The sequence below is a fragment of the Stegostoma tigrinum genome, chromosome 9 (genome assembly GCF_030684315.1).
Source record: "Stegostoma tigrinum isolate sSteTig4 chromosome 9, sSteTig4.hap1, whole genome shotgun sequence".
NCBI classification, from domain to species: Eukaryota; Metazoa; Chordata; class Chondrichthyes; order Orectolobiformes; family Stegostomatidae; genus Stegostoma; species Stegostoma tigrinum.
The window spans coordinates 13,888,921-13,913,332 of record NC_081362.1 but is presented as its reverse complement, the minus strand read 5'-3'; the positions used below and the strand labels follow the sequence as shown (position 1 = coordinate 13,913,332).

The following is a 24,412-nucleotide window of genomic DNA, read 5'->3' as shown; positions in this document are numbered from 1 at the left end:
CTTCGAAGAAGAAACTTAACTTCTAGTCAGTGCATCCAATTCAACTCGCCACAACCCTCTGAAGATCAACTAGAGGTTTAAAAAATCATGATGGGTTTGAATAGGATTAATGGCAGGTGTCTTTTCCCCAGGATGGGGGATTTCAAGAACAGGGGTCACATTTTTTAAAGTGAGAGGAGATCTAAAAAAGACCTGAGGGCAATTTTTTTTTACACTAAGGGTAGTTTATATGTGGAATGAGCTTCCAGAGGAAGTGGTGGATGTGTTTTCAGTTACAACATTTAAAAGACATTTCAGTAAGTGTGTGAATATGAAAGATTTGGAGGGGAATGGACCAAGAGCAGGCAGGTGAAACTAGTGTAGTTTGGGATTACATTCAGCATGGACCGGTAGACTGAAGGGTCTGCTTCCATGCTATGTTACTCTGACTCTGGCAATGGATAACAAATGCTGGCCCAGGTGAAGCTCACATTTCCTTGAGCAACAAAAAATGGACATGGTTGATTGATATACTACTGAAACTTAATCAGCTTTGTAACAACCCAACCATGCATGTAAAATGCTCAAACGTACTGATATCTTTACGCAACACTTTTGCTTGTTACAATTTTATTGCTTTCAGCAATATGTATCACAATCTAAAGTGAACATACAATAAAGCACAAAACTGTGGAGATACTAGCTTTGAAAATCAACAGGTGAGTAATCTCAAAATTCAGTGGGTGTGCACCTACCAGGAATCATTGTCCTTCAGGCCAGTGATTTGCAAGAAAATCAACTCATATGCTTATAAATAACAGTTTATAATAGAATAGCATTCAACAACTAGATCATTGTCAAAGGAATATCATATAAATGAACCTTAGGAGTTCATCACAGCTACAAATGTTCACACTCATCCAGGAAAGAACTTCTGGCTTACCCTTGTAGTTTCCTTTCAAAGCGGAGCCATATAAACAATTTAAAACAAAATTAAAGCTATCAACTTACCAAAAGCCCTGTGTACCACTACTAGACAACAAAGTATATGTAAACAACCATACTGCCAATGACAATGCACCACATCTGTCTGAGATTTTAGGACATGAAAATGCTCCAACACTGGAGTGGATTAGTCTGAAGTCACACGACACCAGGTTATTGTCCCACAGGTTTATTTGAAATCAAGTTTTGGAGCGCAGTCCCTTCATCAGGGGCAGTGAGAGAGACAGGACCAGTTCATGTTTACAGAAAGGTCCCTGACATGTTAATTAGAATTTAAAGCTGACAACAACTGCTAGAGAAAAATTAAACATATTTTCTTCAGGCTTTTACTGCAGTGAACAGAGGGCTCCCGAGCAGGAGATGTGAAAGCTTCTCCCTATCTTCTTCATAGCCCCTAGACAGCTCCAACATTCATATCATGCAGCGTGAAATGAAAGGCAGTATGTGTCAAGATATTGATAAATGAATAACGTATGTTCTATTTTACTGATCTACTGACTGAACACATTTTGCAAAGGAGAGAAAAAGTGAGGAACAAAGAAAAACATCCCTATATTTACAATACATAACACATGAATATGGATTAAATGTGCTATTTTCCCAATCCATACAATATTACAACTATTTTGCAAGAAGTACATTCATGTTCCTGTAAATTAATGTTATGATAGTTCTTCACTGCCACAGTACAACAGCAGCTGACACAGAAGAAGACATTTTATGTTGAGAGATTATTCAAGATTGGATAAGAGATGAGTGGTCTAGTGATTATTCAAAGCAGATTATGGAACTCTGTTCTTGTGTCAGACAATAGCTTGTTCTGCATCCACCTCAAAGCAATGCAGGGTAGCTAGTCGTTTGGCTCAATTACGACTTGTGGGACCTTGCTATTTGCAAAGTGGCGTTATATTTGCCTATTCATGACAGTTATTACAAATCATAAATAAACTGATTACAAAACACATTTTGAACACCTGAGGACTTGAAGTACACTTAATAAAATGTGTTATATCCTCAGGAGAAGAAGGCAAACAAAAATGTTTCAGCTCTGGTTGTTAATCAGTACCTTTTGCTGGAAAGTACTTGTGCATGGACATTAGATAGAAGAAGGCAATCAGTCAAACATTTTCCATTAGCTTTTTGCATAAAACTTCCATTTATGAGATGCTACAATGTCACTTTCTATTGAATTGTTGTCTACTAGGAACCAGCATGTTGAAGGGCAGAAGAGAGAATACATTTTACAATTCTCTTAGCGACACATTTCCTGAAACAGCAGGCGTACAAAATAAATTACACTTTTACAATTTGGAGAAGTCATTGATTTAGTATTGACTGGTACTCAAGCTCATGTTATGTGAACATAGGTTCAATCACACCACAGCAGCACGTCGACTTTAAAATCAAGTAATAAATTGAGAACATGAAGCTAATCTCAGTAATGGTGACCAACTGTCATAAAAATAATTGGGTTCACAGAAGTTCTTTATGGAAAGAACCTTTCAATATGTCTCATCTACACAATATAAACTGTTGATTCAAAATTGGCATCTTGCCAGGGACACCTGCATCTCATGAAAAAGAAAAACATATTTCAAAGAACATTTTGCATTTATGTAGCACTTCTACAACCTAAAGATGTTCAAAGCACTTCTTAACCCAACGAATATTTTTTAAATATGGGACTGAATTTTACAGATTACCTATCATCAAATAAAGACCCGTAAGTATGCACAACGCAAAGCCCATCAGGTTTAACACTGCAAGCTGCCAGTCAGTGAAAGAGTGGTGGTTGAGGAGGGTTGGTGCCTCCTCCTGGCCCCGCCCCTCATCCCGTGCTAATCACAGACCCCTTTCACCAGTTTTGCCACTTGCATCAATCTTTCCACCATCCTGCCAAATATGTCTGTACCTCCACACCCAGGGACTGTCAACCCAGCCTTCGCAAGATCCTGGATTTATCGCAATTTCAGGGCAATTATGGTTGTATCTGCCTTCTGTGCCTCCTAAATCCAGAAGGCAGACAGCATAGAAGGCATTCAGCCCACAATCTGCTCCATCATTCAATGAAATCATGGCAGATCTGATAATCCTCAACCCTAACTTCCTGCTCTTTGCTCCATAATCTTTGACTCCCTTACTGATTTTTAAAAAAGTCTACCACAACCTCGAGTACATTCAAGAACTCAGTCTCAATAGCAATCTAAAGAATGGTAAAGGATTCCACATATGCACAACTGTCTGAGAAAAGAAAGTCCTTTTCATCTCTGTCTTGAATGTGCAATCTCTTATTCTGGGATTATGTCCTCTGGTCCTAGGCGCTCTCACTAGGGAAAACAACCTTTTCCCATCAGCTTGTCAAGTCCCTGAAGAATCTTTTGTGATTCACAAAGGTCAACCCTCCTTCATTTATAGTCCTACAAGTGCAGTCCCAATCTACTCAACTTCTCCTCATAACAGTCCCTCTGTATGGAGTGGTCACCATCCTGGATTGGTGCAAACTGCTGACCTGAGCACCTTTATGAGCTTAGATTCATCATGGGCTGCAGTGGAAGTCCTGTCTCATGTTAACTGAAGTGCTGGCATTTGAAAAATCAAATCAGGGCAAGCCAAAGTGGAGGTATGCCTGTCCTGAATAATCACGCAGTTGCAAGGAACCTGTCCTCATCTTCTAACATGGCTCATAGTCACTGCTATAAAAGGTAGGAAGCATGATAGCCAATTTCCATACAGCTAGCTCCCACAAACAGCAATACAACAATGACAATATAATCTGTTTAGTGATGCTGATTGAGACACAACATCGAGGTCAACTCCCCTGTCCTCTTTCGAAACAGTGTCATGGTATCTTTCACATTCACCTGACAAAAAGGAGTCCTTAGCGGAATACCTCATCCAAAACACAGCACCTCCAGCAGTATACAAACTCTTTCAGCTCTGCATCTGAATTTCAGCCTGGCTTTTTGTTCAGCTCACAGGGGTAGGATGTGAAGCCATTACTTTTCATTTGGTTGAGAAAACTACCAGAGTCATGGCTGCAAATCCAATAACCACAAAAGCTTTATAATTAGTAATATGCTCTCCATTAGCATTCAACTACTCATATAGGGTATAAATTCATTTATACCCATGATAAATCATGCACTCTCAATTTGACCTTTTACACATTAAGATTCTGGACTTACCTGAATTACCATGTACTTTAGAAGTATTTGAAGGAAGTACAAAGTCTGGTCATCCGATATCTTTTCTCCCAATACTGATGGTAGCAGAGGAGTAATATCTTCTGCAGCAATTTTTACTAAGCAGAAAAAGGGTAAAATATTAATCACTCTTTGATTCTGTATTAATTAAATCGAAATTAAAATGCCAAAAACTTAACAAAAAACTTACTCCCACTTTTTCATACTGTACACAAATTAGAAGCGCAATGAGCGAAGTGACCCAAAGAGGTTCATCTGATCCTAATGGGCATAACCTGGCATTTCATCTATTTCAGACACAGCTATGCCCTCTTGTATAATACCTCAACTAGAACTGTGCACAGTCCTTAAAGCTTGAGCTAATCAATGCTCGACACAAGCTTAGCATAATTTCTCTGCTTTTCAATTCTAATGCACTGGAAACAAAAGCAACTGCTTCGTTTTAGTATTGTTTAAAAATGGTCTTATTAAACTGCATCACTATTTTAAGTATCATATCTGTGTGCTCCAAATAGTGCTAAACACAAAAGCCGCTCATGAACCGATGTAATTTGGTGTCAAAACATATTCCATAATGCACTTCAATAATAACTCTGCAATTTGATAACCACAGCTGATTCAACAAACAAAAAAATCACTATTTCTAGATCTGTGTGAATGCCCCAAACTTACGGAAAAGTGACATTTAGAGATTATATAGGCTAATTCCTTAGTAAACATAAAAGCAGACTCTAAAGCTCTTTAAAACATTTCTATTAGTGGGCTTGTAACCAAAATAACCAGTTTAGCTTCTTGATTCTCCTCAAAGCCCCTTAAAGAAATTAAATTTAAAAGACCCAAATGAGAGCATGCTGTGGGTCAGCCACGTTTCCTCACTTTTTGCGAAATAAAAACTAGCACAGAAACTTAGGGAACCTAGCTTTCTTCAAAACTGGTTACAATGATTTCGGGCAAAGTATGCCATTCAAGTAAATGGAATTTCTGGATTACAGTCTCGAAATATTTTTATTCAACACAGTCTGTATTGAACTGCACACGTTCCAAGGGGAAAGTTAGAAACTGTATTACTAGTTAACTTGATGCAATTATAAATGCTAATTCCATCTCACTATATCAAGCTTGATTACTAACCATCAGATAAATTATAGGAGGGATTTATGAGCGTTTCTAAAGTACACGGTCCAATTTGAGATGAAACAGCTGGAAAACCAGGAACTAGACAAGCAAATAAGGTTAGTTGTTCATCAGAAGAATTCTCTTGCAGTGCTTGAAGCCACAGTAAGTAGAGTCGAATTCCTTCGCTTCTTATCTGAGAAAAAAAATTACAAAATTTGACCAAAATTGTATCAAGTATTCTAATGATTATAATCAAGTACAAGTTACAGCATGGTGTATACCAATAGTTAAAAGAATTTCAACTATAAATGGATGCATATCCAGTAGTAGTATCCAGTATCATTTATACAGTACATACTTACCCAGACTAACATTTGCATTAATGATTTAATACAACAATTGGTTGCACTGGGTAATTACTCTCAAGTACCAGTCATACTAATGAATATAGTTGCTACCAGTCACACCAGCAGCTTTTTATTTTAGACAGCCAGCTTGAGAAAATGGTGCTATTTGCTGGTACCATATGTGCTAAACACTAAACCTATATTAAGTAGGCTGTTTTTGAGACATTTTAGGAACTTTGAAACTCACGACAGTAATTCTGAAAAACATTAAAATATACAGTAGCAGCTCAAGGATGTGGACATTGGACAAGGCAAGACAATCTCATTTTCAATACTTAAATTGGTTACATGGAATGAATACACAGTAAACGTATTTTTTTAATTCATTCATTCAGAGGATATGGGCATCGCAGACAAGGTCAGCATTCATTACCCATCTTCAAGTGATCTTAAGAAAGTCATCTTCTTGAACTGCTACTGTCGTCATATATAGGTAAACCTACTGTGTTCCAGGGCTTTGAACCTACAAAAAAAAATGAAGGAAGACTAATATAGTTCCAAGTCAGTATGGTATATGGCTAGGAGGACAACTTGCAGATGGTGTATTCCCACGTAGTCTGCTGCCCTGGTCCTTTTAGGTGGTAAACACAAATAGCGAAGAAGGTGCTTTGGAAGAAGTGCTTTGATGAGTTGCTAAGGTGTAATTTGTAGATGGTACACAACATATATTACTGGTGGAGAGAATGAATGTTCAAGGCGGTGGACCAGGTACCCTTCAGGGGGGCTGCTTTGTCCTGGATGCAGTTGAGTTTTGAGCGATGTTGGAACTGTACTCATCCGCGCAGGTGGGGAGTTTGTTGGTGTCAGCAGGTGAGCTCGTCATTCCCTGCCCTCACCCGTTACTTAAGAGCAGTATTTGTACACTGGTTCGGTTCAGTTTCTTGTCAGTAGTAAACCCCAGGATATTTATGGCATTGATGATATCATCATCACCACTTTGATTGGGACAACACATCCAGCCTAGGACAAGCCAAACAGAGACATGCACGAGAATTCCTAGAAGCATGGCATTCCAACCGGAACTCCATCAACAAACATATTGATTTGGAGCCAATGTACCATCCCCTGAGAAAAAGAACAGGAAATGACATCACCAACCCAAGGAAACCTAACCAGATAAATAGAAAGCGAGACATAACACCAGCGCTTCGTCGGAGGCTCACTGATGATGTTACCTAGAATGGTGACGAAACGTCTGAAAACTAACCTTCCAGCTCAGCGAGCAAACTCACATCCAGAGCATCATCATCATCATCATATGTTAAGGAGCAATGGCTAGATTCTCTCGTCTGAGATCGTCAGTGTCTGGCACCAAAATTCCCTCTAAGCTGTGAGCATTTGCAGAGCTGCTCCATGGTTATGTGCAGCATGATCAGAACTGGCATATCAATCACAGCGCTGACATCTGTTTCTATAAGTTGCTACCATGCAAGGGCCTTGGAGATCTGTGCTGCCAGAAAGGTGATTAGTAGGACACTGTCTGGCACTAACATAGCACTAATATTACTCATCATTTATCACTTCAAGCCCCTGGTCTATCTGGATGTAAACGCAATGCTTTGACATCTGAGTCACAAATGGCACTGAACACCAGACAATTAGCAAACATCAGCCTATTCTTTAACCCTCTAATGGAGGGAAGGTCTTTTGACAGAACAGTTGACATGATTGTGTCTAGGTTACTACCCTTAGGAACTCTTACCACATCCTGGAACTGAGATGAGTGAGCTCCAACAATTACAGCCATCTTCCTTTGTGCCAGGTATAACTCCAACCAATGTTAAGTTTTCCCTTGGTTCCAACTGATTCCAGTTTTGGTAGAGGAAAAATGCCTCAAATCGAACAGGATGGATCACAGAACATTATCGGCCCAAAAGCAATATTTTGTAATGACCAAACAGTCATTCTAGAAAATAGGTGTCAAACTCTACTGGTTCATTGGTGTGAACACTATTTAGGAACTTTGCGGGGTGGCAAGCATTTTTTCATAAGCATAGTGGTGTTAGCTTTCCTGAGCAATTTCTCACACAATAATGGCAATTTCGCCAGCCTTCACCACATCCAAAGACTAAAGGAATCTCGTATGTCACTAGTCCTACCTGCAGTGTAATCAGAAGGCCACAATCCTTGTGTTACATGACGGTTAACATAATTAAAGGTTCATCAACCAACATTCCTACTTCTGTATCAACTTGCATTAAAGAATACATTCTGCATGTTTCAACCAGCACTTTTCAATGAATTCTTCTGTGTGCCTTTATGAGGTGTTTTGTAGACATCAATTCTGATTCCCAAATTTCAAACCTAACCTCTACTGCTGACAGTACATTTCCCTTCTCTGCATCTAGCCCATAATGTTATCACAGACTTGAAATGAGCTGAAGGAGTTGGGATTACACATTTCAGCAGTGGAAATACAGAAATACCAAACTGAATGGATTTTGGATCATCTAAAACTTTTGGGAAGGAAAAAAAATTCACGATAATAGAACAAATTCAACAATAATTACATTATTAACAAGCATATAACTACTTCATTTAAGTACAGTACATACAAATATATTGGTTTGCCCAAATGTTACTCATGCTCCCATGATCCTTCCCTCACCACTTCATTTAACTCTATCAATATATCCTTCACTCCCTTTATTCATCTACCTAACTTAAATTCAATATCCTATGCACTTCAACAGTTCCTTTTAGCAGCATAATTCATACTCCAATCATGTTCTGAATGAATTCTCTGCTGGAATTCTTTTTGGCTTTATTGTAGGTTATAAAAAAGACTGCAACTAGATAAACTCAGAGTGTTCTTTTTACTGGACAAGTAAAATTATTTAAGATTAATTTTGATACTTCACAAGTAATCTGAATCATGTTGTGTGGACTACATTAAGGACTTTCATTATGTTCTGCACCTACGCAAAGGTAGGTACTTTATAAGTAAGATTTTTGTGTATTAAAATGTCACTAATTCAAAGTTATCAAAAATCAACAAATATTTTTCTGTTAGGCCTTTGTGTTAAGTAGGGTCCTATTATAATTGCTACACATTATGAAAAACAAAGAAAATCTATTTTCAAACAAAAAAGTTGAAAAACTATTTCAAATCCAAATTACATATAGAGTTGTACTATTCATCTTCATCTATCAACTAAGCATGCAAGGTCACCGGACAGATCAACATCCAAACTCGGACAACAATAATCTTTAGTAATTGGTTAATTTGTGTGAATGACTGCAAAATGTTCACTATCTGTAAAAACAAATTACATAAACAGGATACCGTCAGCTTTTGTGCTCCTGAGATGCTGCTTGGCCTGCTGTGTTCATCCAGCTTCACACTTTGTTACCAATAATACGTTTGTAAAGAAGTAATGTTTGTTTAAAAAAAAGGCACACAAAGTCATAAAATATACAAATTAATCAGACCATTGTGCACTCATTTCTATTGATGTCTATTTTTCATGGCTAACACAAATATTTCAGTTGCTACAATATTGGAATATATCCAGCAAGCATCCAGAGCATCTCCACGAAGTAGAGATATAAATTATGGTAAGCGCCATTCATAGATCACTCATACCAGAGATGTTGGTTGTGAACCTGGCCAGGCAACTGGTACTTTACTTATCTTTCTGCATTCTCATTAAGTAGAATGAGGAAAATCAAAGACAATAGGCTGCATAACCTTACCAAGCAAAATACATTAAAGCTCTTACCTTAACAGAGTTTCCAGTGTGCAGAAGTTTCTTCAAAATTGAGCCTAAAGTATTAATTCGGTTACAAATTAAAAGATTGCAGATATAAACATAAATATTTACATGTATAAATAACACAAACAGCAGACAAAGCTAGTGCAGTAAACCACAAAAATAACGTTGGAACAAAAAATATTCAGAGAGCTGAAGAGTGCCGTTTAATTGCACAAATACAACTTAAAGGCATATGAAGATTTGTCAGAAAAAGTTAATTTAACAATACCTACACCAGTAAAGTCTGCTCAGTTGAAATGATTTAAACAAACTCTTTCAAACCTTTGGCATCTTCTACAGCATGGTGAACCATGTTTATCCTGATAAGTGACCCGTAAAAGAACCAACAGCATTGCAGATTCAATCTCTGATCTACAGCTGAATTGACTGATGTTCTTTCAACTTCTGTTCAATGCAGTTTGCCAAAGTATCAGCGGGTTAGGGAGTAGAAACAATTTCAGTGTACATACACCAGATTGCTATTCAGAATCTCAGCAAGTGTGGTCAGGTCAAGTTCTACTATGATGCCACTCAATCACAAAGCTTGCCAAAACTCAGTCCAAATACAGACATTGATACTGGTAAACGTGACAAGTCTTCAGAGGTAAAAAGCAACCCATGGAGCTGTTCAACAATTGGAAGTCATGACCACATGAAGTTGAGGAGGCAGTGGCGTCGTGACATCATCACTACAGTAGTCATCCAGAGACTCGTGTCTATGGGCATAGGTTACAATTCCACCATGGAAGTTGGTGAAATTTGAATTCAGTTAATATAACCTGGAATAAAGATCTGGTCTAATGGGCTGACATGAAACCATAGTTGAATGACATAAAACCCCATCTGGATAGGTAGGGAAAATCTGTCATCTCACATAGCCCTGGTCTAGACTCGACTCCTTTTTTTCCCCTGAAGAAGGACCTGGGCCCGAAATGTTAACCTTCCTGCTTCTCTGATGCTGCTTGGCCTGCTGTGCTAATCCAGCTCTACACCTTGTTATCTCACATTCTCCAGAATCTGCAATTCGTACTATCTCTGGGATTATGTTCAGTATGAACCAGTAAGACCAAAGGGTCTGTTTCTGAGCTGACTAAGCAGATGATGGCTCAGAGGTATTATTGCTAGACTATTAATCCAGTGACCCAGGGTAATATTCTGGGGAACTGGGTTTGAATGCAGGTAAATTCTATCTGGGTCACTCATGGCCACTGGGAAGGAAATCCGCTGCCCTTAGCTGATCTGGCCTACATGTGATTCCACACCATCTGCAATGTGGTTGACTACAGATGGGCAATAAATACTGGCACAGCTAGGTGATGTCCACATCCCATGAAGGAATAAAAAAAGCCACCTAGCACAACCAAGCACAGGAAATGTGAACAACAAACCAAACCTTGTCAAATCAGCCAAGTCCTTCTTACGAACATCTGGGGCACTCGTGGACTAAACTGGTATTCCTTCACAGCTGCGACAAAATAATCTTGGAACTCTCTCCGAAGCAGCACTGTGGGTGTAGTTGTAGAATGCAGATGTGGTGAGCACCTTCTTGAATATTTCTCTCAAGGGTCTTTAGGAACGAGCAATAAATAGAAACACAGAGACAGGAGTAGGCCATTCAATCCCTCAAGCCTGTTCTACCATTTGATGAGATCATGGCAGATCTATGATCTAACTCCATACACCTGCCTTTGGCCCATATCCCTTAACACCTTCACATAGTAATAATTTGTTTCAGGTTGAAAACTAACAAGTGATCTAGCATCAAATACTCTTCATGGAAGAGAGGTCCAAGCCTCTACCTGTTGCGAAGTTGGGTACAGTACTTGTGGATTGGAAGGAAGGATGTTAGCATTTGTTTGTAAAATGATAAACGGGGGAAAATGGTCCCTTTAAAAGATGTGCTTTTTCTAGGCTTGGAGATGCTTTAAAAATATCTGCAAGCAGCAGCGGAAACGAAGGACTCCTGAAGTTAAAACATTTGTATCAAAAGACTGTATGGTAAGCAACTCAGGCATTAATCTTATTTTGTTATTAAGGCAACCAGTTTGAATCAGCCAATGAATTTCACAGGCACTTAGACTACAAACGAATTAAATTTAAAACAGATGGTTTTGACAACCTAGGACCGATCCTATTGTAAGAAACTGATAGGTCATCAAGGGTATAAAAGAAGAGGGTATTTGAAATTGGTGTGAGAACAACTGCCGTCAATTAGAGTTAACAACCAGCAGTCCTAAAGAGAAAAATCACTGGGTATCAGAATTCCCCAAGTTCTCAGAAAACCATCGGACGAAAATGTACAGTGGCACTCTTAGCTAATATTTCTATCACATGAATTCAACAGAGAAAGGCGTTCCTGACTAAAGAACAGTGGAGAAGGCACACAACATTCCAGAAAATGTATTCTGGCCATAATTTTGAGAGACTTGAGATTGTTTTTAAATTAATTTGGCTGATATAATTGGATCTTACATTTACAAGCACAGCATATCATTACAGTTTCATTTTATTTGGGAGCAGTTAATTGAGGAGGAATTGTTTGGTTTGTTCGTAGTTCTGTTACTTTTTAGACTATGTCCCCTAATTCTAGAAACCCCAGACACCTACCCATCCTTTTCCTGTTAATAGCTTGAAGGTTTAAATCAGATCATCCCTTAATCTTTTAAGTTCTGTCAAAAATAGGCCTAATTTATATAATCTTTCCTCATACGTGACCCAAGTCCAGGTATCATTCTGTAAACATCGAGTACTCTCTCCAAGGCCAATACAGGTAGTTCTCTGATAACACAATACTTGTATTCTTGTGACCTCATGCTATAGAATATCACGCTATAGGGAAATCACATTGGGGGAGGGAAAAAGAATCACTATACCTGTACAGGAGAAATTTAGTGTTATCCAAACAGCATCCACTACACATCAATGATGTTAAAACCAAATTGAGTTATCGAAACACGCATTATAGTAGAATGACCTGTATACCCTTCTTCAATGTGATGCCAGATTTGGCCTAACTAGCAACACCAACATCCTATGAATGAATTTTTCAAAAGTAAGAATAGAAAATTGTTAAAGGGAAACTGATCCCCAGATGTTTCTTTTTGAAACTTAAAAAGATTTGCCCAATTAAAAAGAATTTAGAAGGTAGAGGAACCAGGATAAAAATGAGTAACTACGAAAGACTCAATTCCCACAGTGTGGAAGCAGGCCATTCGGTCCATCAAGTCTACACCAACCCTCCAAAGAGCATTCCACCCAGATCCAACCTCCTTCCCTATCTTTGTATTTCCCATGGCCAACCCACCTAGCCTGCACATCCCTGGACATCATAGGTAATCTAGCATGGCCAATCCGCCAAGACTGCACACATTTTGGACTGTGGGAGGAAATCCGGAGCACCCAGTGGAAGCTCTCATGGACATAGGGAGAATGTGAAAACTCCACACGGACAGTCACCTGAAGGTGGAATTGACCCCAGGTTCCTAGAGTTGTGAAGCAGCTGTGCTAATCACTGTATCTGATTGCAATTGTAACAAACCAAGTAAAGTCAGAAAATTGTGAACTCAAGATCCCATTCAAGAAACAATGTCTGCTGGCACCTAACTGAGTGACGGACAGTTGTACTGTCGAAGGTACAATCATTTGCAATGAGAAATTAAACTTAAATATTGTCTGCAGCACCTTCAAAGAACAGCAGGAATGACTATGGGTCCCAGACAATGTCAAATTTCTCAACCAGCCTGACTAAAATACATTAACTAATCATTTAGCTCATTTACTGTTAACAAAATTAAGTCTCCAGTGCCAATTGATGACTAAACACGCTAAAATCAAGGAAAAGCTCAACCATGAGACCATTTCACTAATTTGCATTGACACCAGCTCGGGTACTGCCTGGCAGATGTGCTGAGTGTTGACAACCTGAGTGCTCCAGGCTGAATCAAGCCTAGATCGAATATCACTGACTATCTTCAATTAAAAATAACAAACATCCTATATCCACTTGATGCTGTGAATAGTTTTTAATATAAACAAGTTAGGAACCAGTGGCATTTTGACAACGTATTCTCTTTTCCTGATGAAACTGACAGAAAACGATCAGCATTACTGACTAAAAATCAATTGTTTGGTTTAACAAGCAACAGAATTATCAAGGCAGAAAAATACAAAATGCCTGGTGTCAAGTCTGGCTGAAACCTTGATTAAATACAAAAGGAATAAGCAGCATGAAACAAGTTACCTTTAATTCATTTCTCCGCAACAAGAAACAAACAGTTTATATTTAAAAAACAGCTGAACAAGTACCTCATGATGTAACCAAGTTATACAGAAATCTAAAGCATGTGAACAGGTGACTCAAAGAAGTTGGCATTAACCCAGGGAGGAATTGCCAAAGACCCTTTTGAATTAATCATTAACTGCCCATGTTGTATTTTATTTGTCTAGAAGTGAGCCCCAGTATTTTGCTGGGGATCTTTAAGGCCTTATCATCAGGTATTGCTACTTTTTGCCTTTAATGCACTAGTATTCTCAAACCTCTTTGCTGAGTACCCATTTAATGAACAAACTGTCTTTTTTATTCTATCAAAATGGACAATCTCATAGTTCACCAAATCAAATTTTATTTGCCACTTATTCTCTAACTCTGTAATGTCTATTTGTACTTTTATACATCTTCTCTCGTATTACATATACTGTTCCAACTATAATCATCTGCGTTTTGTTTTTACACCTTATCTCCAATATCCATGTTCAAATCATCTACACATGTGGAGGAAAAAACTGAACTCAAAGTCCCTGGAGTACATATTTCTCATTTCTGCTGAAGAAATTCTTTCAGTATCAGCTGTTTCTATCCAACTTTCAATCAACTTTGTGCCACTCTCCGCAGATACCTCAAAATTGTGAAGTTTCTCTGCACTTTTTATTTATATTCGAGTTCCTACTGCTCCAGAGGTTGGAATAACATCTAGGACACAGGGTGATGAGGCCCTTGTGGCGCAGTGGTAACATTGCTACTCCTGGGCCAGGAGAATCAGGTTCAATTTCCACCTGTTCCAGAGGTGTGCATTAACATCTCTGAACAGGTTGATTAGAAAAATACAGTCGGTTTGAAAGAAAGGGTGACGAGGTAACATCCAGTCACTGCACAACCTTCTGAAATGCAGTCATAATTGTTAAGTCAACAAGCACAGGAGCCTATTTGTCTGTAACAATGCCTCACAAGTAGTCAATTAAGGAGTTAAAAGTTTGCGTTTTTGTGATTTTCATCAAAACAAAACGTTGCCAATATCCATCCATTCTTCTTTAACTCATGCCACAGGATCTGTTGTATTCAAGTGAGCAGTTCAATGCCTTAACCAAGGTAGCACTGGAAACAAATTAATACTTCCTCAGGTCTCCACAGAAAAGTCATGTCCCTTCTGGAACTTGAGTGCTTGACTTCAACCTCAAAAACTGTGGAACAAATTCACCATTGATATACCTCTTTTCCCAAATCATATAGTCACACATTGGAAGGAAATATTTTTGAGCTGCAAAAATGTTTTAACAACAAGGTTTTATATCAGATTTGTCCTCTGTTAACCTTAAGAGATTACGGTTCTACAAATTTCAGCTATTTTACAACATGAGTTGTCTTTTGTGGTGTTGCAATGTAATAGTTCCTTGGAGAGATTTGAAATCCAAATTCCCAACATTGCCTTCTTAACACTTTTATGTCTTGGGTTAATCACACATTGTAAATGCATATAAATTGCATCACGATATTGTGACACCAACACGTTCTTGCAAATCTGATCTCTCGTACACCTCCATTCTTTGCATCTCACAACGTGCAGCTGAGTCATCAGCTGTCTCTTATCAAATCTCCATATTTCCCTCCCTAAACTGCCCGCCTCTCATCCTTTCGCAATCCTCTTGACCAAGTCTTTGGTGAAATTTTTTAAAAGATAATTCAGGCCATGATTTTAAAACAATATAAAACAGTCACAGATTCATTGCAATTTATTTCTTCAAATAAATAAAACACAATGATTATAAGTACATTTGATGTACATAAAATGCCAAGCATAATCTAACCAAGTTTGGGATCAAGTTGAATTTATCTCCTCTACTTTTTCTCATACATTGCACTTTTGCTTTTAAACTGATTTTGGTTGTGGCAGTTCATTTAAAATAAACCAGCAGCAAATAATCATGAAAAACTTTGTTAATTAGTTACATTCCCTCTCAATTAATCCCTTGCTATCCCTTGTTTATCACTTGCGCTCAAAAAAAAGACAAGCTACATAAAAATGTGCCAAAATAAAAACCAATTTCTCATAAGATACTTTGTACTAAGGGTGTAGTATGTTGCTGACTGCAATTTTTTTTACAGTAATGACCAATTGGTTGCCTTGAATCCACATGGCCCAAAAATCCAATTGTTAGCTGTCACTACTTACTTCCAGTCTATTGCTTAATGGCGGGTTACATTCTTGAACTGTAATTTTTATACTTTAAGGCTTTTTGGTTGTCTTGAAGCTAAATGGCCCAAAAATCCACTAAATCTTTATACTTGCTTCTGCCCACTGCCCTTCCACAGCCCCTCCTCTGCTTGACACTTTCCTCTGCTAAACCCTTTCCCTTTAAGCAAAATTCCTGGGATTGACCAAGGAAGCACAAGCAAACAAGAGAGAGCAGAAAGAGATTAGTGGAAGCTATCTGGCAAGTAGAAGGAAACCAATTTTTGTCCAATCAAGCTTCTGGTGAAACTCCTTGTGGCATGCTACCAAATTTTAAATTTCAAATACATTTAAATTAACTCCCCTGTAAAGTTGATATAAAGGTTCCTCTAACAGAGGTCTTCCTAAAGTAAAACATAACTTCTGGCCCTTGGCCCTACCCCTTACTTCCAAGTATTATTCATTTTATCACATCCATTATTAATCCACCATTCATCTGATGAAAGCAACAATGAATGAAAAAGCTGGAAAAACAACAGGAGAGATTCAAACCAACAAAGATAATGTCAAATGCGAGGGAAAATAAGTGTCAAGGTGGCCACAGTAAATGCTTGCCTCATGAAAATAAATTATATTTTAAATTTCTCTGCAAACTCCTAAAACTGCCTTTTACAAGACATTGTAATGTTTTTAATGTCACAAAGGCATGTGATATGTGATAGGGCTTACAAAAAGGAAATGGGAAATAAAACAACTTTGGTATGCATTGTAGAGGTTATGAAATTGAAAGGAAGGATGTAACCAAGAAGGAAACCAAAAATAATAGGACTATGAAAAGTTAAAAGATTAGGGCCAAACACAGAGGGACTAAAATAAATTAACTGCACCAATGCTTTCTACAAATTTTACCAAACGAATGTTAGTATTCTACATAGGAAATTTTAAAAAAACATTAACAGAAATCAACTACAGACATTTCAAATGCATACATAGACATAAAGGCATTTCCATTTATAAAAAATTAAGTTGTTCCTTTAAAAGATAAAAATTAAATAAATTTTTGGGAGAAAAATGAATTCAAGTAATGATCACACTTTATCATAATCATGCAGAGTTTACAAATTGTTCCACGATTTGAAAATATGCCAAAATATACCACTTTTTCTTACCAATGCTGTGAAATTGCCATCTGTTGTTGATTTTCTCTGGAAGAAGTTGAAGTATTTTCTGTTCAAGATAAATTTAAAGCACAAATTAAGATCATGTTTTAGTGGAGTGTGAAATTCGAAGCTTTGGATACAGCCATGAAGTCATCTGCAAGGGGCTATTTGGGCCCGGTGTTATCTACGTTCGTTCTATGGAACAGCACAGCTAATCTCCTTCCCTTGTTCTATTTACATAGCCCTGCATGTTTATTCCCTTCAAGTAGCCATCCAATTTCCTTTTGAAAGGCTTGCTTACACCACCCTAGTTGGCATGAGCTGCAAATCTTTTAACACTCAGTGCCTTAAAAAGTTCTTCCTCACAATCCCCTTGCAATTCTTACCAAGTATGTTTTTCTATTAAGCTCTAACTTCCCCACCCACCCACCCCCATTCCCAGATCAGTAGTAAAAATAGTGACTGCTAAAATCAAAACATTACAGGTTTGAAAATTTCAGGAGTGTCACGAGATACATCAGGAAGTACCTGGTGCATATTTGAAACGAATACTCCACAACAAATCCAACATTCTTGTATCACATTTCAAGTGATATTCAAGAATCACGTTTTGATTTTGAAATTCTATTCTTTTTAAAAAGGTGTTTTATACAATCCCACTTAAAACATAACTAAATATTTTGACCTCTAGCTTCAACTAGTATTTGTGTGCTCATTTCAGAAATCTCATTACGGATAAGTTCTCCTTGCAAATTATAGAATTCGTATTGCCTGACAGTAAACCAAGTTTTTTTTTCATTATTTCAGTTAAACAGCAATATTAAAAAGGAAAGCGTTTACCATGACTGGTGCCTGAGAGATGAAGAATTGCAAACCTTTTGTCCTTGTTCAAAAGAGGTCATAAGAGATTGACTGCAACTGTTCAGACTGTCAGTTTAACTTACGTGGTAGAGAACATTTCTGGAAACAATTATTCAGGATAGAAATAAAAGTCGCAGCAAGTATGTGGGTTGATTCAGAAGAATTCAGCATGGATTTGCTAAGATAAAATCATGTCCATTTAACTTCCTGTAGTTTTTTTTTTGATGGGGTAACAGAGGGTTGATGAGTCCAAGGCTGTGGATATACAAACTTCCAAAAAGTATTTGATACAGTGCCACGTATTGGGCTTGAAAGGAACATTAAAAATCATGGAATACAAGGGACAGTAGCACCATGGATACTAAACTGGCTGAGCAATAGGAAACAAAAAAGTTAATAGGTATTGCTTGGGCTGAAAAGTTTATCTAGGAGCTCCTAGAGTTCAGTATCGGGAACTTCATTTTTCCTGATAATACAAGTGATTGTGATCTGGATGTACAGAGACATAGGCTTAGCTAGGATCACCATTGACATTTATGCCAAAGGATTCCACGGCTAAGTTTAATTCCCTTTTTTCTGCTTAGACTGTTTGGAGTTGGACTTAAATCAATAACCAATTTACTTGGAAACAAGACAAATACCACTGAATTAACACAGTTCGAGTCAGAAGTTGTAACGGCGCAGGAGGCCACTGGCCCATCATATCTGCACTGGCTCTTTCAGCCTTTTAACTTATGGCCCATGTTCTGCAATTTTAGACAATTTTCAAGTTAGCTGTTAACAAAAGACTTGGGAGAACTGTAAGCAGAGGTGGTTATCGTGGAAACCTTCAAAAGGGACATTTACATGGGCTGACAAGCTGCAGATGAAGTTCAATGTAGAAAAGTAAGGGATGCACTTTGATACAAAGAACACGAAGTGGTAGCATAAAATAAAGGGTACGATTATAAGGGTGTGTACAAGCATAGAAACCTTGGTATATATGTACACAGGCCTTTAAAAGGTGGCAGGACAAATGGAGATAACTGTTAAGATAGGATTTCGTATTCTGGGCTTCATTAATAGGAGCAGTGAGTGCAGGAGTAGAAAACCAATGATAAGCTCAACTAGGATGTTGTTTAGACCATGTCTTAAGTATTATACACAGGTCTGAGTTCCATACAATAGAAGGATATGAATGCATCAGACAAAGTGCAGAAGAGGTTTCCAAGAATAGTTCCAGGAATGATACACTTCAGACATACTGCAAAATGGGGACTGTTTTCCTTGGCAAAAGGGCTAAGAGGAAATTTAATAGAAGTTTTCAAAATCGTGAGGAGCCTGGACAACGTAAATAGGCAGAAGCTTCCCTTTTGTAAAAGAGAACACAGTGAGAGAGAGGAATGAACTTTTCCACACAGTGAGCCTGGAACATACTTCCTTAAAAAAAAGGTGGAGACCGGTTCAATTAAGGCATTCAAGAGGGCACTGTTGCTAATTTTTAAATATCGTCCAGTGTGCAGGATTAGGGGGGTCTAATCTGCAAGATTAAATACCTAGGAGAGTTTGGCCCAGCAAGAATCCCAATTGAAAAACTAACTTTGTTACAGAAACAAATTACAGCACCATATGCAAGGTGAAAAGCTGTGAAAAAGCAGGGTGCAGCGCATTTTTTAAAAGTTGCAACTGAGCTTTACTAGTTGTATGTAATGCATTCATAAATGTCAAGTTAATAAAAATTCCTTACATTATTACAGATGAAGCAAATCTCTTCCAGGAAATATTTAGTATACCTTTCAACTAAAAAAAACCAACACAAGGGGAAAAAAAAACAAAAATACTGCACAAATACTCTTCTCCATTAGGAGTTCATACCCTTGAAATACTTGCACAGGTACTCAAACCCAGTGCTGAACAACTTAAAAAGACATCTTATGCAACGACCTGGGTTTTAAGACGCAACATTTCTCTGAACGCAACTGTTAAAATGATTATAAAATTTTAAAAATTACATACACACATCCACTTTAGAGGCCAACAGGTAGCACCACAATATTGAAATCAGCAGCAGAAACATTACCACATTAACTGTACATTAGAATGGGAGGAGGCAGAAAACAATGTGAGAAAAGAAGTGGGGGGGAAGCGAAAGAGCTTGGGATGGAGCATCAGGGGAACAGGGGAAGTAGACGAGCGGGGAGGAGGGGGGCGCAGAGAGGAGGGGGGGGAGGAGAGGACGGAGGGCGGGGAGGACGGGAAGAGGGAGGACGGGATGGGGGGGCGGAGAGGACGGGGGCCGGGGCCGGAGGATTGGGGGGGGGGGGGGAGGAAGAAGAGACGGCGGGGAAGGAAGAAGGAGCGGGGGGGGAGGCGGGGGGGGGGGGGGGGGGGGGGAGAAGAAAAAAAACGTGTGAAGAGAAGGGGGGGTGGGAAGAGGGGCTACGAGGTGGGCGGGGAAAGAGAATGCCTGTATGTCAAATACAAGCTGGGCTACAAGAACAAAGTGCAGAGAAGCACTAAGACAGTCTTTTGTTACACCTGTATGGGATAGCACACAAGAAAATAAGTCCTCCTATCCCAAGTACTCAAAAATGTTGGACAATTAATAAAAAAAAGTGTAAAAATTCCCCAACTTTTAGACCTAGGTCGACAGAAAGCACAGACAAAGGTTCCTGTACTTCATACGAATTACTATTTATCCCAGGTAAAACAGATTCTACAGGTAATTATCAGAGAGAACTAGTTATGAACAGAACAGAATTTAAGCGAGTTAAACAAGAATCATTGGAATCAAACCATTTTTCAATTGCACTTTGATGGTCAGACCTGTCCATATGGAAATTCACACACTAAATAATTACCAATTCTTGTGTTTTCAAATTTTGAAATTGTGCAGAAATAAACTGCACTGGTGCAACTTCCGTTGGATGTCAATATAACGTGATTCTATTATCATTTTAGAAGACAAAAAAAAATGCATTTAAGTGGAATAAAAGCTGAATAACTTATTGTGAAAACTGTCCAAATTCAGATCCTGTATCACTATCTAATTACAAACAGTAACAAGCAATTGCTTGCAATAAGAAAGCTATCTCAAAACATTATTTTCAGCAGACTGAAAAAATAGGAAGAATGGGTAAAGCAGAAAGTCAAGGCATAGTTTTTAGGGAAAAAACTATGGATGAGATAATTGCAAACAGAAATGGAGGGGAGGACAGATGGCGGGGGAGGGTTCAAAGGAGAACAATCCCTTTTGACTTGCATACAGTAATCAACTCCATGAAGCTTTCAGTCACATTTCCTCAAAGGAAAATAATGAGTATTAAACAACTGTGGATTACTGAATCTTTAAAACAGTTCCTTCATGAAGGTGATTGTGATCCAGAAAACAACACCTTTAATATGAATATGAAATTATCACTGAGCCCTTCTTCAAGTCAACTGTTAATCATTAATTTTCAACCTTTCGTCTTTCAACAGTCATTCCGTTATTTGGAAAGGAGTAAGAATTCTCCCATTAAATCCTTCAAAAACTTGGTGGTGGTGGTGGGCAGGGGGAGAAGATACAAGGGTAACATAATTAACACGTAAAATTCCCAAAGATGCTGAAAAGCACAGATCTCACATTTTAACTTTTGTTATCAATACTGAATGTAAAGAAAGCAGTAGGAATGTTGGGACAATAATAGCTAAGGGATATATAACTGATATTCGTGGTTAATGAAAGCCAGGTGCTGAGAATGGTGGAGTCTGAAATGCTGGAGAAATCAGCAGGTCTGGCAACTTTTGTTCTACGCAGCCGCTATCATTGAGTGCAACATGCTGCCTCTTTGGAATTGTAATGAATGGCCGCTCTATGGACTGCCACAGACCATAGAGTAAATTCCACAAGGGTCAATACTAGGGTCACTGCTGTTTTTGACAGGCACAGGGGCATAAGAAAAAGTCATTCATTCAGTTCTTTAAGCCCACAATACCTTTCAATTAGACCACAGGTGAACATCTACTGCAACACCACTTCCCTGTATTATCAGCATATCCCTTTGTCTTTGTACTTTCTGGAAATCTATCGGTCTGCTGAGTCTGAGACTCAACGACTGAGCTTCTACAGCCCTCAGAGGAAAACAATTTCAAAAATTCAAAAACATTAACCATTTGGACTTGAAGAAACCAGGCAGAATTCTGAAATTTATTGATCACACAATGCTTGGATATGCCGTAAAAAGTGGAGGTGACAGCAATGCACAATAATTTGGTAGTAAAGAACGGGTCTTTATTTTTCCAGCAGTACTGATTTATAGAACATAAAATACATTTCAACATCAAGACTCTCTGGTGTTGAGAGCGGGGAAAAAGCCCCACAATTCCCAGAGTTGTCATGAAGTTGAACATTTTACCAAGTACATGAAATTCCCAATTTAGCTGTCTTTTAAATGCAGGTTGACAAAGAATGGATCAGGTTTCTGCACTTAAGGAATACTATATACTCCAAGTAACTAGACTCTACTTACACAGGGTAAAGTGCGAAAACTGTCAACATATAATAATAAAACTTGTAATCCCTTTGTAAACTGCCCCTTATGTGCACATGTAAACCTGGCAAAATAATACAAGAAAGGGGAGAAAACTGGAAAAGGAGCTCAGCAGTCTTTGCTCACAAAGTCCATTAAGTGGTTCTTACTGATCAAAAGATTTCTTTTCTACTTCTCTTTCCCAAATGTTTCTTCTGATTTGCAAGAGGCAATGAGGGTGATTCATAAAAAAGGTCTCTAATCAATCAATTAAATGTCACTGTTTATAGCAACGGCCGAAGTTAAATTGGTTTTCTTCAGGGTTAAAATTGTATTGTGTTTTTTTTGGGAGCTTTTGCAGAGAACAAAGAGGCAGCTCCTAATCTGGAGGAGATCTGATGACTTCTCTGTGCATCTTGTTCTTCGAACTAAGCTGTTCAGTTACCAGAGAACAAATCATAAGATTGTTGGTAAGCGAAAGACCTTTGTCATTGATAACTGGTCACTAGTCCATGGACAAATTCACTACTGGTTCCTATCCATTGTTTGTACATAGCCTCAGGTCCAGTTTTTCTGCAGTCTAACTTCAAATACTGGTTGTCCAAACAGCTGTATAAACAATGCTTGCCATGATTGCCAAGTTTTTCATTTTTCTAAAACATACAACAATCTTCACAAATTACTGGTTTTAAAAAGTTCTCTTTCAGTCCACTTTTTTTGAAACAAAAACCAAAATTAAAAAAGCCATGATCTTTTCTAAATTTTGTTTGTCATTAACTTTGGTTCTTCTGGAAAATTGTCCTGATCAGTGCAAGGTGGCAAGCTTGAAACGTCTTTTTCAGGAATACTTCAACACAGCGATTTCAAGACATCAGCTGGTGAAATGGATGGCCAAATCACAAGAAATTGAGGTGATAAAAATCTAACAGAAGAAACAATGTATGATAACTCATGCAATTTTAAAAGGGCGGGGGTTGGAAGTTGAGAGAGAAACCCCTAAAGATAATTGTGCACAAACTTTTGGAAGTGGCAGGACAGGTTAACAAAATAATTAAAGCCGCTTATTCAATACTGGGCTTTATAAATACAGCCATGGACTACAAAAGCTGGGAAATTACACCAAATTTACATTAAGTATGAGTTCAAAGGATCAGAGCCAGCAAGAGTATTGTGCCCAATTACAAGCACCACATCAAGAAAGGATACGAAGGCTTGGAAAAAAAAGGAAGAATTTTCGACAATGCTTCCAAGGATGAAAGATAGCCTTCTCTGCTCAAAGGTCAACCACACCAATCTCACCAGTCTAACGTTGGATTACATAAAAGGTGTTTAAAATCATTAGCATTACAGAGAACGGATAAGTTGTTTCCATTGGCTGAAACATCAAGAATTAAAAAGAATAATGATTGAGAAAGGGTTGCGGCTAGAGAGAAAAGAAAAATCGGCTAACACAAGGGGAGAAAAAAATTTATCCTACACAGACTGCATTTGGTAATGCACAGCGTGGCAGGTGGTGGAGACAGATTAATCAGTGTCTTTCAAAAGAGAACAAGATAATTTAATGAAGAGAAAAGGTTATAAAGATGCCAGGAAACAACGCGAAAGTGGGAGTAACTGGATTTCTTGTCAAGAGAATCAGCATAGATTCAATGGGCACAGGTCACCACCTTTTATTCATTCTGTTTTATTTTATTCATTTTACGAACAACAAATCTGTCCTAGTATTTCAAACTCAAGTAAGATTTCCTGTGGGATGGTCCAGCTATTCATGTTTCCATTGCCCTTCCAATTCCTCAAACTAATACCAAAGCCCATTCACAATTATTCTTTTTCAGCAGCAAACATCAAAACCACCAGGGCCATTTGACTCCTGATCTTATCACAGCCTTATTCAAAGAGAGACCATTCACAACCCTCTCCTGCTTTTAATCAATGACGTCTGTTCCATCAAAGCCAGAAATGGGATGCTCACTAATGAATTGGCAATATT

At 38.2% G+C, this 24,412-nt stretch overlaps 1 protein-coding gene across 4 annotated transcripts in view; it reads right to left on the bottom strand.

Moving 5' to 3' along the window:
- ralgapa2 (Ral GTPase activating protein catalytic subunit alpha 2) overlaps positions 1-24,412 on the bottom strand; it is a 522,648-nt gene that overhangs the window by 411,107 nt on the left and 87,129 nt on the right. For all 4 annotated transcript variants that reach the window (XM_048535653.2, XM_059648353.1, XM_059648352.1 and 1 more), the window contains exons 4-7: positions 17,081-17,138; positions 9,433-9,476; positions 5,319-5,496; positions 4,170-4,285 (exon numbers count right to left, since the gene is read on the bottom strand). In XM_048535653.2, coding sequence (XP_048391610.2) covers positions 4,170-4,285; positions 5,319-5,496; positions 9,433-9,476; positions 17,081-17,138 — 396 coding nt within the window. The remainder of the gene's footprint in view (positions 1-4,169; positions 4,286-5,318; positions 5,497-9,432; positions 9,477-17,080; positions 17,139-24,412) is intronic.